The following is a 15,257-nucleotide window of genomic DNA, read 5'->3' on the forward strand; positions in this document are numbered from 1 at the left end:
AACTAGTGCAGTGGCTGCAAGAAAGAAGCCTTGAGTGAATGGGGAGATACACGGCGCTCAAGGGCTGGAGGACTCAGTGTTGCTGAGATGCCTGTCTTCCCCAGACTGATCTGTATGTTCGTCATGATCCCAGTTGATATCACAGCAGGGTTGTTTGTTGTTTTTAGTGGAAATTGACAAACTCATTCTAAAATTTGTTGGAAATGCAAAGGATTTAGAATAGTCAAAATTCATCTGAAAAAGAAGAAGGTTAGAGAACAAGCACTAGCCAACCTCAAGTCTCATCCAGACAATGTGTGTTGGCATAAAGATAGACAGATCAAAGGAACAGAGTAGAGTCCAGAACTGACCTGTGTGTACACAGAACTGATTTTTTTTATCAAAGTGAAAATGCAGTTCAGTGGGAAAAGAGCATCATCTTCGAACAGATGAACACGTGGATATCCATATGCAATAAAACTGAACTTTAAAACTTCACACTATGAGTGAAAATTAACTCAAAATGGATCCTAGAACAAAATGTAGAATTTAAAACTGTAAAAATTCTAGAAGAAAACTTAGAAAAAAAATCTTTACATCCTTGGGTTAGGCAAAAAAGTTCTCAGATAAGATACCAAAATCACAGTTAATAAGAGGGGAAAAATGGGTCAATTGGAATTCAAGAACATTGAAAACTTCTTTGAAAGACTTTGTTAAGAGAATGAAAAGACAGGTCAAGGGAATGGGAGAAAATATTTGCAGATAATTTCTGATAAAGGACTTCTGTCCAGAGCTCTGTGGGGCTCTCAAGACTCAATGATAAGAAAACAAACGTCCCAATAAAAAATGGGCCAATGATTTTAATAGATGCCTCATCAAATAAGGTATATGGATGGCAAATTAGTTCAGCGTTGTTTGCCATTAGAAAAATGTTAAGTCCTCAGTGAAATACCAGTGCATACCTGTTAGCAGGTGTAGAATAAAAAGGCTGACCATCCCATGCGTTTGCAAGAATGTGGAGCAGCGGGAACTCACACTGCTGGTGGGAACTCGAATGATCCAACCTCTCTGGAAAACAGTTTAGCAGACTTTTTAGAAGCTGTCCATTCAACTGCCTTTTCATCCAGTCATCCCCTCCTGGCTGCTTACCTGAGAGAAACAGAAACCTAGAGACTTACACCCAGATGCTCGCTGCGTAAACTAGGAGCAGCCCGCATCCAACAGGCGAAAGGGAAAACAGCTTTAGTTTAGAGCGAACAGGTGGTACTGAGCTCAAGAAACCAGAGAAGAGCACAGACTGCGTGACTCTATGTGAAATCCTGGTAAATGCAAGTAATTTACTTGTGATAGAAAGTCAATCAGAGAATCCCCTGGTGGTCCAGTGGTTACAATTCCACACTTTCATTGCCAAGGGCCAGGGCCTCATCCCTTTTTGGGGAACTAACCAACCAAGGTCCGTCTAGTCAAGGCAATGGTTTTTCCCATGGTCATGTATGGATGTGAGTGTTGGACTGTGAAGAAGGCTGATCGCCGAAGAATTGATGCTTTTGAACTGTGGTGTTAGAGAAGACTCTTGAGAGTCCCTTATACTGCAAGGAGATCCAACCAGTCCATTCTAAAGGAGATCAATCCTGGATGTTCATTGGAGGATGAACATCCTGGATGCTAAAGCTGAAACTGCAATACTTTGGCCACCTCATGCGACGAGTTGACTCACTGGAAAAGACTCTGATGCTGGGAAAGGTTGGGGGCGGGAGGAGAAGGGGGCGACAGAGAATGAGATGGCTGGATGGCATCACCGACTCTGTGGACATGAGTTTGAGTGTACTCCGGGAGTTGGTGATGGACAGGGAGGCCTGGCGTGCTGTGATTCATGGGGTCGCGGAGAGTCGGACACGACTGAGCGACTGAACTGAACTGAAGATCCTGAAAGCAGTGTGTGCCCACCCCCCAAAAAAGCAAGTTAGCTATTGCCTGGGGGAGGGAGGTGGTAAGCTCACCCCTGGGGATGGACAAGGACACAAGGAAGCTGGGGATGGGGAAGTTAGGTGTGTATACTTTGGTCACATTCATCAAACTTTAAATATGAACCATGTGTTGCATGTTGATCATACTCAACAAAATTGTAAGTCATTTGAGTCATCCTTCATGCAACTAAGGGAAGACATTAGTGGGCAGCCAGGTTTGTAGTCTGGAGCTTGGGGTCAATTAGAGATGAGTGGTCATTGCTGATGGGCTCTTGGTTGCGAATGCCTGTGCAGCAGGGCTCGGGAGCACTTGCCACTGGGGGACAGGGCAGAGCTGGAGGTCTGAGAATGGGGTGGACCTGTCCTGGACTGAATGCCCATGTCCTCCATTCTTGTCTTGAAGTCCTGAACTCCCCGTGTGATGCGACTGAGAGATGGGGACTTTGGGAGTGACTAGGGTCAGCTGAGGCTGTGAGGGAGCCCTGTGATGGGATCAGACGCCAGAGCTCTTGCCGCCATGTGGAGACACACGTAGAAGGCCGCCTGCAGGCCAAGAAGAGGCCCCACCAGACCTGAGCTGTGGTGTGAGTCGCCCTCTGCCGTGTACACCTCAGCAGCTCCAGCCAAATGAAATGGTGCAGGGGAGCAGAGCCTATGTGTACTATCCAAACGTTCAGCTTGGTGGTCTCGGGGCCGAGTGTGTGTTAGTTGTTAGAATCAGTGGACTCTAATCAGTATTAGAATCAGGAGCACACACTGGTCACTCTAAGCCAGTGCCGTGGCTAGACACGGCGCCCAAGCTCGGAGGTGTGGGTAGGCGTGGCTGTAACCAGGCCCCGCATGGGGACACTAGGCCTCCTCCCAGGGCCTTGCCTGAGACACCCTCACCCGCTGAGGCCGCTGCGCTGCTGGGCGGGGGAGCTAGTGTTCCGGGCTGAGAAGGGTGGGGCCGGCGCCTGCCCTGTGCCCCCGATGAAGGCGTAAGTGAGCTGACTTCCATACAGGAGTCTTCAGTTCCTGCGAATCCCCCTTGCAGGTGGTGGGCTTGCCCTCAGGGCCCGCCGCCCAAGGCAGTGGGATGTGTGTTGTCTATGTGCATAGGCGTGTGCGTGTGCAAGGGGCTTGCGCCCAGAGTCCCGGGCAGAGAGGCAGATGCTTGGGTCTCCCCTTCGCTCCTGGGCGCTGCCTGCTTCTCCTTCTCTGCCTCAGACTCAGTGCGGGCAGTACGGCCAAGCGGGGGGCCAGCCCCCTCTGTTTTCTCCCCACATCCTTCGTGCCCCAGGGTGTCAAGGGGAAGAGCCCTGTGTTCTGGTCTCTAGTTGTTGTTGGCAGAACCTCCATGGCGCAGGCCAGGTGTTGTGGCTACGGGGAGCAAATCCCAGGAAGCCAGGAGCCCCTCTCCACTCCTTGTGGGCTGGCAGGACCAGCCTGAGCCTGTGGGAGCAGTAGAGGCAGAATCGTGACCATGCCAGGGAGCTGGCCCTGAGTCCTGCTGACCTGCCCGACCCACGCTGGGGCCTGGCCGTGTTTCACATCCAGGAACACGTGACCTGACTGCAGAAGTGGCCGCAACAGGCCATTCATAGAAGAAAGGGTTGTTTTTCTTCTAAGACAGTTTTGTTCAAGGTTTCTTGTAATGAGTCCCTGGGGTTTTATAGGTGGGATACGCTCATAGGGCCTATACCACCTTCTCCCGAGGGCTCCACAGCTCCCCTAGTCAGCTGGCCAGGGGCTGGTCTGGACAGGACCTCGGTCCGCTGCTCTGCTGCAGGACAAGGAAGGGGGACCCACTGGCAGCCTCAGGGGACAGACGGGGGTGCCTGTACACAGAGGGGCTCACACACTACACTTCACACACCAGGTTAAGACACGGCATTCCTTCACCTACCCACAATTCAAACAGTGACTAGAACTGATGACTGGCAAATTTCTAAGAGGATTGTTAAGACCCTCACGAGTTCTGTCTTGCTGGAAACCACATTTAAAACTCAGAACCCACACGTCAGCAGCTGCTCCACTTAAGCCCACGGTGGGGTGGGGTGCAGGGGGGACCCCATGTCAATCACCAAACCCTAATCACCGCAGCAGCCTCGCCTCTTCCCTGTGTCACCAAAGAGAAAGTTCCACAAACAGGTTCCCCCAGTCACCTGTGGTCGGTGAGGCTCCTGAGTGAGCAGAAAGCTTGAGAGGTGGGGGCTAGGCGTGGAGTAGTCTCTGGTGGAAGTGTCTCAAAGCAAAATGCAGAAGAGAGGCTTGCTCGGGGCTGAGCAAGCTTGGCAGGTGAGGGTTGCGTGGAAGGGGTGGGCTGTCCTAAGTGACTGTCTGCTGCTGGATGTTCACAAACCATGTCCAAATACAGAAGAAACTTGTCCCAGGCACAGAGAGTGGGGGTCTGTCCATCCCATTCTGTTCCAGCTCAGCTTCTGGGTGTGACTCCCTGTCCCCAAGACATGCTCACAGCCTCACACTGTCCATGATTTGGGTGCAGGTCGGACCAGACGTCAGGCAGGTTCTCACAGTGTCCATGGCACAAGTGCAGACTTTATAACCTAGTAGAAATAAAGTAAGAGTTCGGAGCCCCCAAGCCCAGCTGCCCACCAGTCCGGCGGACAAAGCCCCACATGGCGGACGCTCAATGCGTCTTTGTCGTCTCTCTTCATTTTAGGCGTTCCTTTTCATTAGGGTGTAGGTGCAGCTCGATCAGGAAGTGATCAGAGCACAGCCCCCGTGGGGCTGGGGGTGGGGTTCCCCCCATCTGTCCGCCTGGGGAGCCGGATACCATTGATCTGCCTCTAAAGCCACTTGAACCTTTGTACTGACAGGGAAGGGACATGCACAGTTTATCACTTTCTGAGTGATAACCCAGGGGGGTTGTGTGACTACTGTTCTCTGTTAATTGTGTCGATGCTAATTGCTTCCAGGTGTTTACCTCCAATGGCCCCACTGTGATCATGCCTACCTGGTTCTGCTCCCGAGCCTGGTTCACCCACGTGGGCCCGTTTGATGAGGGCGGGCGGGTAAGTGTGGTCCATGGATCCCTCCTCTGGGCATGCGGGGAGGGGCTTTGAGGGCCTTCCTGGTGCTCCCTGGGGCTGCGTACAGGTGCCGGGCCTCCCCGGGAGCAGCGGGTTTCTGTGTGAAGACCGTGGGTGTCTGCTCTGGGCTCACACCCGCGTGGCCACCTCATCCTGGTTTAAGGGCTGTTTGTGGGAAAGTGCAGGATATAGGCAGTGCTGCCCTGCTACCCCGGATGGCAGCGGGAGAGGAGTGCCCCTTGCTCCCCTGCGGGCAGCGGCCCTGGAGCACTGAGGTCCGAGCTGGCCCGGGCCTCCCCTGCAGGGCAGTACCCACGCTGGCCTCTGGCTTAGAAATGGGGACACAGACCCCAACCTGCTCTCCGTCCCTCCTTGATGGCCTTAGAGGGAACACTCCGACAGAACACTCAGTCCGAAGGTAAGTCTTAAAGGTTGATTAGTTTGCTTTCCGTTCCATTCTGTTCAGTCGCTCAGTTGTGTCCGTGGACTGTAGCCTACCAGGCTTCTCCGTCCATGGGATTCTCCAGGCAAGAATACTGGAGTGGGTTACCATTTCCTTCTCCAGGGGATCTTCCTGACCCAGGGATCGAACCTGGATCTCCCGCATTGGAGGCAGACGCTTTAACCTCTGAGCCACCAGGTTCCTTTAATCCTCCTTAAATTGGCTTTGAGACGTGTGTTCTCATGGTGGATGGAGCCCGTGGGCCAGACGTGTTAAGGCCCATCAGGCCGGAAGGTGGGGGTGACGCAGGCCCAGGCTCACCATCTGCCCCAGGACCTTGGCCCCCCATCCAGCCCGCTCGGAGTCTTCTCTCCACTTTTGAGGGGACCATCACCCACTGCCAGGGGCCCAGTGGATCCTTGGCTTGGGGCCCCCTTCCTCCCTGACCCCACCCAGCATTTCTCTGACCACCCCCCAGGGAGAGGCCAGCTCCTCTGCTCCCCCCTGCACTGGACCCTGGCGAGTCCCTCTCATGACTACCCAGACATGCCCTCCAGGAGCCTTGCTGGTCTCACGTGTACAAACCAGGGGCCCAGCCCGCCTGTCCTCAGTACTGGCCAAACTGGGCATGTCTGTGCCTCAGCTCCACTGGCCCTCCCTGTCCTGGAGGGTCTTGTGAGCTCATAGCTGCACTCTGCCCAGGGACTCCCACCGGGGGCTGCAGGGGGCCAAGGCTAGAGAGATGGCGGGGTGCCCTCTCTGCCAACAGATTCTCCTTGAAATCAAGGCATGAGGGGAGCAAAGGGACACCCCATGAGTCCCCCCACCACTAAGCAGGTGCTGCAAAAGCTGTTCTTACTGGTGCTGAGTCTAAGCACCTGCTGTTCTCATTCCTCTGCAGCAAGTAGCTCTGAGATGGTCATCAGGAGACAGTCGTTAAATCACAGCCATGAGCAGCTTCAGGACGGGAAGTGTGTCAGGCCTCTTCAGTTCAGTTCAGTCGCTCAGTCGTGTCCGACTCTTTGTGACCCCATGAATCACAGCACACCAGGCCTTCCTGTCCATCACCAACTCCCGGAGTTCACTCAAACTCATGTCCATCAAGTCGGTGATGCCATCCAGCCATCTCATTCTCCGTCGTCCCCTTCTCCTCCTGCCCCCAATCCCTCCCAGCGTCAGAGTCTTTTCCAGTGAGTCAACTCTTCACATGAGGTGGCCAAAGTATTGGAGCTTCAGCTTTAGCATCAGTCCTTCCAATGAACACCCAGGATTGATCTCCTCCAGAATGGACTGGTTGGATCTCCTTGCGGTCCAAGGGACTCTCAAGAGTCTTCTCCAGCACCACAGTTCAAAAGCATCAATTCTTCGGCGATCAGCTTTCTTCACAGTCCAACTCTCACATCCATACACGACCACTGGAAAAACCATAGCCTCGACTAGACGGACCTTGGTTGGCAAAGTAATGTCTCTGCTTTTTAATATGCTATCTAGGTTGGTCATAACTTTGCTTCCAAGGAGTAAGCATCTTTTAATTTCATGGCTGCAATCAGCATCCGCAGTGATTTTGGAGCCCAAAAAAATAAAGTCTGACACTGTTTCCCCATCTATTTCCCACGAAGTGATGGGACCAGATGCCATGATCTTAGTTTTCTGAATGTTGAGCTTCAAGCCAACCTTTTCACTCTCCTCTTTCACTTTCATCAAGAGGCTTTTGAGTTCCTCTTCACTTTCTGCCATAAGGGTGGTGTCATCTGCATATCTGAGCTTATAGATATTTCTCCCAGCAATCTTGATTCCAGCTGTGCTTCTTCCAGCCCAGCATTCCTCATGATGTACTCTGCATATAAGTTAAATAAGCAGGGTGACAATATACAACCTTGACATACTCCTTTTCCTATTTGGAACCAGTCTGTTGTTCCATGTCCAGTTCTAACTGTTGCTTCCTGACCTGCATACAGGTTTCTCAAGAGGCAGGTCAGGTGGTCTGGTATTCCCATCTCTTTCAGAATTTTCCACAGTTTGTTGTGATCCACACAGTCAAAGGCTTTGGCATAGTCAATGAAGCAGAAATAGATGTTTTTCTGGAACTCTCTTGCTTTTTCCATGATCCAGCGGATGTTGGCAATTTGATCTCTGGTTCCTCTTCCTTTTCTAAAACCAGCTTGAACATCTGGAATTTCACGGTTCACGTATTGCTGAAGCCTCTTAGCACAAGTTAATTCTTCCTGGAGAGGGAGCTGTGGAAGGAAAAGAAAGTCCATCCCTCTCTTTGTACAGGGATCAGGGACCAAGGACCTGGGCTGGGATGGGGCCATAGCTGCAGCAAGTGAGGGATGTGGGCATGAGGAGGGGGTCACAGATGGCCGTGAAACCCACCGCCAGGATGAGGACATGAGGTGTTTCCTGGTGCCTTCAGGCCCTCCCCCAAGATAACAGATTGAGCTGAAGAGTTATTTGTGGAATGCATTTGAGGGAGCACCGTGTGCTGGGGGCTGGATCTAGGTTTGGGGGCTGGTCCTCAGCTGACTCTCTGGGTCCGGGAGACTGCAGTTCTCACCCGGGAGGGAAGATCTGGGAACTGGAGCCGCTGGGACAGTTGAGGTGCTGAAGGTCACAGAGCAGGATGGCGGCAAAACTCGGGGATAAACGAGGACACAGTGGACATGAGCTGAGCCCTCAAGGTGCTCAGGTTGTAAATCCAAAAGATGCACTCCCAGAGTGAGGCGGAGGGGAGAAGGAGAGTTGGAGGAGGGTGCAGGATGGCACCCAGCTTGAGGGGTCTGGATGTCCCCAGGAGGCAACTGTTTCAGGCCCTTAAACCAGAAGGAAAGTGACCAAAATGGTGTGTGTTGGGTCAGAACAGAGCTCTTCTGAGGGCGGGAATGGCCCGGAGTGGGTCCTGGTTGCTCAGAAGAGCTGCTGCCCGGCATGGCAGACACTTTTCAGAAGTGCCTCTGCACCCGCTGGAAAGGTCCTCAGGCTTGGAGTCATAGTGTGGCTTATGAGCTGCCGCCTCCTTTCTGGAGGGGTCGACCCCAAGCTCCTTTGCATTTTAGCCATTCTGACTGGAGTTGTGTGGTTTCCTGATGTATTGTAATCTACATTTTCTAGATGACTTACGGCATTGAGCGATTTTTCATATGCGGATTGGCTGCTTCTATGTTGTTTTATGAAGCATCCAGATTTTTTTGCCCGGTTTTGGGTGGAGCGTCTTATTTATTTGGCCAAGGAGGTCTCAGTTGCGGCACACGGAATCTTCCATCTTTGTTGAAGCAAGTGGGATCTTTAGTTGCAGCACTCAGACTCTGTGGGATCTAGTTCCCTGACCAGGGATCGAACCCAGGCCCCCTGCATTGGAAGCCCGGAGTCTTAGTCACTTGGATTTGATGCTTCCAATGCAGGGGGCCTAGACCGCCGGAGAAATCCCTATGGTGTCTTCTCGTTGAGGTGTTGGTGTTCTGGGTCAGATACGTGGTCGTGGGTATTTCCTCCCATCCTTGGTCTCTGTGTTCTGCGATCTTCCCTTACTCCCACCTGTGCTCGCCCAGGTTCTGTCCCGAGGACGTCAGGGCAGCAAGGCTGGGGCATCCACCTCTGTTTTGTGGGTTTCATCTCCCCACCCCAGTGCCCCCTGCTCTGAGCCTGGGCCTCACAGGTGCTGCAGAGGTTGGCCTCTCAGACACCCAAAGCCAGAAGCCAGCATCTTCTCTCATGCCTTAAACACCTCTCTTGGTATCAAAGAAGGTTTGTATTTTGTCATCTCTGTATTGAATGCCCTTAATCCCGTCCACTCTTCTTAAACCTTTCCTGGTCAGCTTTTTGTATTTGTTTTTGAAGGTATTCTGACTCCTACCTGGTGCTTGAACGGGGTCAGTAGATCAGCCTATTCCGTCTCTCTCGTCTGCTGATTTTGTTGTGTGATTTCTGCTCACATCAGAAGGCGGGCCCACATGCTGAGTCCCCAGGTGCCTGTCCGAGTCCCTGGACTCAGCCTCACACGTCAGGCTTCCCCACATCTGAAGGGCCATGGCGTTCCTTGTTCCTGCACATTCAGACTGTGGTTTTGGACACACGAAAGAGGGAAGGACTGAACAGAAAACCCTGGGCCACACCCTCCACCCTGTCCTGAGGACACAGCTCCCCGCTGCCTCGCTTTGCCTCAGACTCGCCTGGAGGCAACAGGGGAATTCCTCCCTGTTGTTAAAGACTCTTGGTTTCACTGTTCATGCTGATCTGGTTCCGATGTGTGGGAACCAAGTCTGCTCTTATTTCTTTTTGGCTTATAGTTTTAAGTTTTAGCTGTCTGCCTTTGTGGTTTTCTATTTCAGTATTCATTATACTTTGGCTAGATTTTCTTTGTCTTCCATTTCAACAACTTTCTCTTAACCCTTTTTTATTATTTAATTTTCTTAATCTTCACTTTCTTGTTTATCTTCCGATGTTTCTTCAGTGCCCCTTATTTTTATTCAGATCTATTTTCCCTGGAGAGCTTTCTAATTTCATCTTCATTTCTCACATAATTTTGTCTTTTTCTTCTATTTCTTTTTTGAGTTCAGTCAATCCTCTCTTATTTAAAAGGTTTATTGGGGTATAATTCATATAATTCACCTGTTAAATGTGCAGTTCAGCGTATTTTAGCACATCCATGGGGATGCACAAACATCACCACCATCTGATGTTACAAAAGAGCTTCACCTCCCAAAGAAGCCCACCTGCAGTTACGCCCAAGCCCAGGCTAATCCTCCTCCTCCTTTTCGCCCGTGTGCAGCTCTGTTAGTTATGGAATTGCTGGTTCAAGATGGCCTCCCCGTTCTCAAACCTTGTGGAGGACGTGTGATTTCACTTGGGGAGTGGTTTACAGAATTTTTTTCTCCTTCATGATTTTTGGTGGTGGTGTTTTTGTTTGGGGTGAATGTCTGTTCACAGAAGTGTTTGTTTTCTGTTTGTGTCACGCTGGCTTTGTATAGCCTCTGTTCACAGGATTCCTACCCCAAGGTCACCCCTTCTGTGACCCCAGGGAAGTACAGCAGCACTGAGGGCAGGAAGGGGAGGAGAGTGTGTCCCCTGCTCCTTCTGTTTCCTTTCATCCCACAGGATCCTCATCCCCTTTCTCCACAGCTCTGAGGGCACATGCCCTTCCACACCCCAAGAGCCCCCAAGGCAGGGGGTGACTCCCCCAAGTCTTCTCAGGCCCCTATTTCCATGGAGGACTGGGGCTCAGCACCTGGTTTTCCACCTCCTCTGGCTAAATTCTCAGTTGTCTCTTTGCCAGAAAGAAGAAAACTCTGGGGTTGAGTTCCTACTGGTCATGAGCAGAGAGGCCATCTTCTCTCCTTCCTAAATCTATAAAGCGCAGAGTTACAGTGTGCTCTTGAAAGGTGCCTTTGAAAATGCAGAAAATTAGAAAAAGGAAAAATACACAAATCACCTGTGAACCCTTCACCACACATCTGCACCACACATCTGCTCTGAACTTTTGTGTGGGGTCCTTTTGTCTTTCTTTCACCGTGGACAACTTTGAGCTGAGCTGCAAACGCTTTTTCCTCTTAATTCTGGCCGCACTGGGTCTTCCCTGCTGCTCGCCGGCTTTCTCCAGTTGCGACTAGTGGGTGTTCCCCTCGAGTTGCAGTGCTCATGCGAGCACAGTTGTGAACGCTGACTTTCAGCATTTTGGTATAAATCCTTTCATCACTTGTGGTCTTTGTGAAAACACTTCGGTCACCACAGTGGTCCATCAAGTCGCAGAATGACTCAACCAGCTGACACTGGAAGTGGGGCTGTTCGCGTGGTTCCCGCGTCACTTGCCTATGTGGTCTGCTGCCCTGTCTGTCTCGTGTGTTGAGACCCCCTGGCGGCGATTCTCTGGGCAGGGGTGGCTTTGTGTGGGGACCGACGCGGTACTCAATGTGGCAGCTCAGGAGCGAGAGCCCAGCGGGCTGCCCACGGGGTGGCTCTCAGGCCTGAGCCAGGAGGTGGCAGAATTCATGCCGGGTGATCACAGACAAGGGGCATCAGTTCATCACAGATACCAGAGGCTGGGTGCATAGGGCCCAGTCAGGGGATACACTTGGGCCAAGAAGCTTGCCAAAAGGGGCCGGCAGTCCCCTCTCCCCGCAAGGGTAACGGCCACGGGGCTCTACCAGGGCATCGAGACCTCAAAGGCCAGCCATGCCGCCTTCCCCTCGGGGTGGATGAGCTGGGCGAGCAACCATGGCTCTACTGGGAGCAGTCAGCCCCGCCGCGGTGCTGGCGCTGCTTGGCCTGAGCTTGGGCTGCAGAGGCAGAACAGGCTGGGGCCGGAGCACAGCCACCTCTGCACTGTGGGGAAACCAGCCTCTGCCCGGAGCAGGGGTCCTGGCAGTTTGCCCGGTGGTCGCTGGGCTCTGCTCACCAGACACGCCCTGGGTGACCTCCTGTCCAGACCCTCTGCTTTCTTGGTTTTCACCTTGAACTCAAGGAAGTGAAGCAGCTGCGATTGTTATCCCCGTCAGGACTGAGGTCCCCCAGCCCCGGACTGACCAGCAGGGCAGCTGCGGCCCCGCCAGCCAGCCCTGATCTGAGCCCTTCTCCAGGGTGGGAGGTCTGGGTTCTCACAGGACAGGAGGACCCCGTGGGACACTGCAGACCCTCGGAGCAGTGTGCCCATCAACAGGGAGGGGGCAGTGGGGTCAGGGGTCCAGTTGGAGGCCATGAGTGAGAGTGATGAGGGGCTTGGGTCTACTCCTCGGGCACCTTCTTGTCCCGGAGCCTCCTCTTATGGTCACGTTTCCCAAGCTCTGGCCACGAGCTGGGGGCAGCTGGACGTGTTGTTTTCCAGCTGAGGCCTCACCGGTCAGGCTGGGCTCAAGTGTGGGGGCCCTGGGCCGACCCCCATGTCCTGCTGCCTGAACCATGGCTCTGTTCTGAGTGGACACACGTCTCTTCATCCTGCAGGGCGTCCCTGAGGACCTGCTGTTCTTCTACGAGCACCTGCGGCAGGGCGGCGCGGTTGTCCGCGTGGACCGGAGCCTCCTCCTCTACCGCTGCCACCCCGGCGCGGCCACACACACCATCCTCGAGTACGCAGGTCCCGGGTTCCAGGCCGGGTGGGGACCCGGGAGCATGGCTGACACCAGGGCCCACAGCCCTCCGGGAGGGAGGTCGTCCCCAGTCTGTGGACCAGCGTCTTCCTCAGGATCGGGCTAGATGTCTGTTCTCACCTTCATTGTTCATTTCAGTTGCTCTGGGTCTTTGCTGCTGCACAGGCTACCTCTAGTTGCGGTGAGCAGGGCCTACTCCCCAGTTGCTCCTCTCATTGCAGAGCGCAGGCTCTAGGCACTTGGACTTCAGTAGTTGCGGCTCAAGGTCTCTAGAGCATGAGCTCAGTAGTTGTGACATGCGGCTTAGTTGCCCCGTGGCACGTGCGATCTTAGTTCCTGGACTGGGGATCAAACCCGTGTCCTCTGCATTGGCAGGCAGATTCTTAACCACTGGACCACGGCTCAGTGGGTAAAGAATCTGCCTGCCAATGCAGGAGACACAGGAGATGTGGGTTTGATTCCCCGGGTATCAAAATCTTCTGATACCCATGGACAGAGGAGCCTGGCAGGCTACAGTCCAAAGGGTCGGACACAACTGAGCAACTAAGCACACACAGAATTCACATGTGGATGTTGTCTGGGGGTCTTGTTCTCACTTGATTTGAGCTGAAAGGACTCAGAATGAGCCCAGCCCACCAGTGATGTGATTACAGGTGGGCTGGGGACGTCCTTTTCCTTCTCTGCCCACCAAGGGGAGGGCGGCTGGGGCAGAGGTTGGGTCGTCCCCTTCATGGGGCATCGCAAAACACTGTCCCGCTCCTCCTCATGGCCCACGGGCTCCCAGGCTCCAAAGCTGGAGGTCGACTGCCAGGGGCAGGGCAGGGGAGGTGCCCAAAGCTCAGGCTGGGTGAAGCCAAGGGAGCCATGTGGATTTCTTCAGTTTGAACTCTGCGTGTGCACATGTGTGTTTGTGCAGGCGTGTGTGGGTGTTTCATTTCACAACCACAAGTGTATAGACCCTGGGTGCTGTCGTGATGCTGCTCACTTGGGGATAGAGAGGAGTGGAGCCCCGAAACAGGTCTGTGATCAAGGCATCTTCTGAGTGGGAAGAGCATGATGCAAAGACATGCATTTGAGTTTCTGGACACAGAGGAGACTCTGTTCTTCCCCAGAGGGTATGAGGCTCGTTGGAAGGCGTGGCCTCTCAGCTGCTGTCCAGAGAGGTCACCTGTTCACTGTCACAGCAGGCGTGATGCTGACTGGAGCATGTGTCGTGGGGGGGATCGCAGATTGCAGTATCTGTATTCATTTGGGAGATCCTTGAACTTTGGCTCGTGCGCTATTCAGTCCTGAAGCTTAGCTTCTTTGTTTTCCAGCTTTAAGCAAAAGAGCTTGATTTCGTCTTTTGCTAAATCTGAATTTTGATACAGTAGCTTTAGTGAAGCATCATAGGGAGTTTATTGTCATGAACTTGACTCACTGTAGGTGCAATCTGCACACATGGGGTGAAGGTCTAGGGGGACGTAAGAGTCCTGAATGTGTATATCCCTAATCACAGAGTTTCCAAATGCACAGGCAAAAGCTGGTGGAAATAAAGGGAGAAGTAGACAAACCCATAGCTACAGTTGAAAAGTTTAATATTCCTGTCTCAGTAATTGAGAGAAGTTGGGAAGTCTGTGAGGATCGGAAGATTTGAGCAACACTATTAATTAACCAACCTAACAGTAGACATTTAAGGAACACTATAGAAAGAAAGTGAAGTTGCTCAGTCATGTCCAACTCTTTGTGACCCCATAGACTGTAGCCTGCCAGGCTCCTCTGTCCATGGGATTTTCCAGGCAAGAATACTAGAGTGGGTTGCCATGCCCTCCTCTAGGGGATCTTCCCGACCCAGGGATCAAACCCAGGTCTCCTGTATTGCAGGCAGAAGCTTTACCATCTGAGCCACCAGGGATTCTACAAAGAACACTAAACTCCAGAATATACATACTCTTAAAGTGCAAGATAGACATTACTTTGGGCCAATAAGCAAGTCTGAATAAGTTTCAAATGATTGAAATACTGGGTATGTTTTATAAGTTAGAAATCATTAAGACAGCTTGAATATCCAAAATATTTGGAACTCAAGCAACCAGGGGAAAAAAATCACAAGGATACTAGGGGGAAATTTTAACTAATGACAAAACAGTATGTGAAAGTTTGTGGGATTTAGCTAAAGCAGAGTTTATAGTAAAATCTTATAGCTTTAAAAGCTTATGTTATTAAAGAAAAAACTAAGCAATTATCTAAGTCTCCACGTTGACTGTTTCTGGGAAGTGAGCAGCTCTCATTCCTGTAACTCTTGTAACCCAGTCATTTGTGTGCCCCCTTCATGAGGATTCAGTGCGGCTGTGGTGCTGTTATCCCTCTGATAGGAACTCTAGCTCAGTGTAAAGCCCCAAAGATCTGTTACTTATTTTTATTTTATATTATACTATATTTTATTTACAGTGTTGTGTTTGTTTCAGGTGTATAGCAAAGTGATACAATCATATATATATATATATGAATTAACAAAAGCAGTTCCCGTCTTTTGATGGGGAGCTTGTGGTTTATAATATAAATGGCATTATTTTGAGAGAGGGATAACTTAGGTATGGCATTGGGTTTTTTCTCTTTTTGCAGCTTGAGGCAGTTGTAAAATAATGTAGCTTTTTGCAACTGTGTATTCTATAGTATTTTTTTCATTTGGTGAAATTTTAACTGTTAATGTTTTTGGCATTGTGCTTTGTACCATTTATTAAATAAAAATTTAAAAAATAAATAAAAAGAAAAA

At 51.6% G+C, this 15,257-nt stretch overlaps 1 protein-coding gene across 8 annotated transcripts in view; it reads left to right on the forward strand.

Annotated features, from left to right (window-relative positions):
* QTGAL (queuosine-tRNA galactosyltransferase) overlaps positions 1 to 15,257 on the forward strand; it is a 115,746-nt gene that overhangs the window by 80,572 nt on the left and 19,917 nt on the right. For 6 of the 8 annotated variants that reach the window (XM_055408250.2, XM_055408249.2, XM_055408248.2 and 3 more), the window contains 2 exons: positions 4,868 to 4,963; positions 12,357 to 12,481. In XM_055408250.2, the coding sequence (XP_055264225.2) occupies positions 4,868 to 4,963; positions 12,357 to 12,481 (221 nt within the window). Of the gene's footprint in view, positions 1 to 4,867; positions 4,964 to 5,166; positions 5,400 to 12,356; positions 12,482 to 15,257 lie in introns of all 8 variants that reach the window. The other 2 variants (XR_016035552.1, XM_055408252.2) reach the window with 2 other exon arrangements.

Source organism: Moschus berezovskii, chromosome 20, assembly GCF_049115385.1.
Source record: "Moschus berezovskii isolate FMDL1 chromosome 20, NW_MosBer_1.0, whole genome shotgun sequence".
NCBI lineage: Eukaryota > Metazoa > Chordata > Mammalia > Artiodactyla > Moschidae > Moschus > Moschus berezovskii.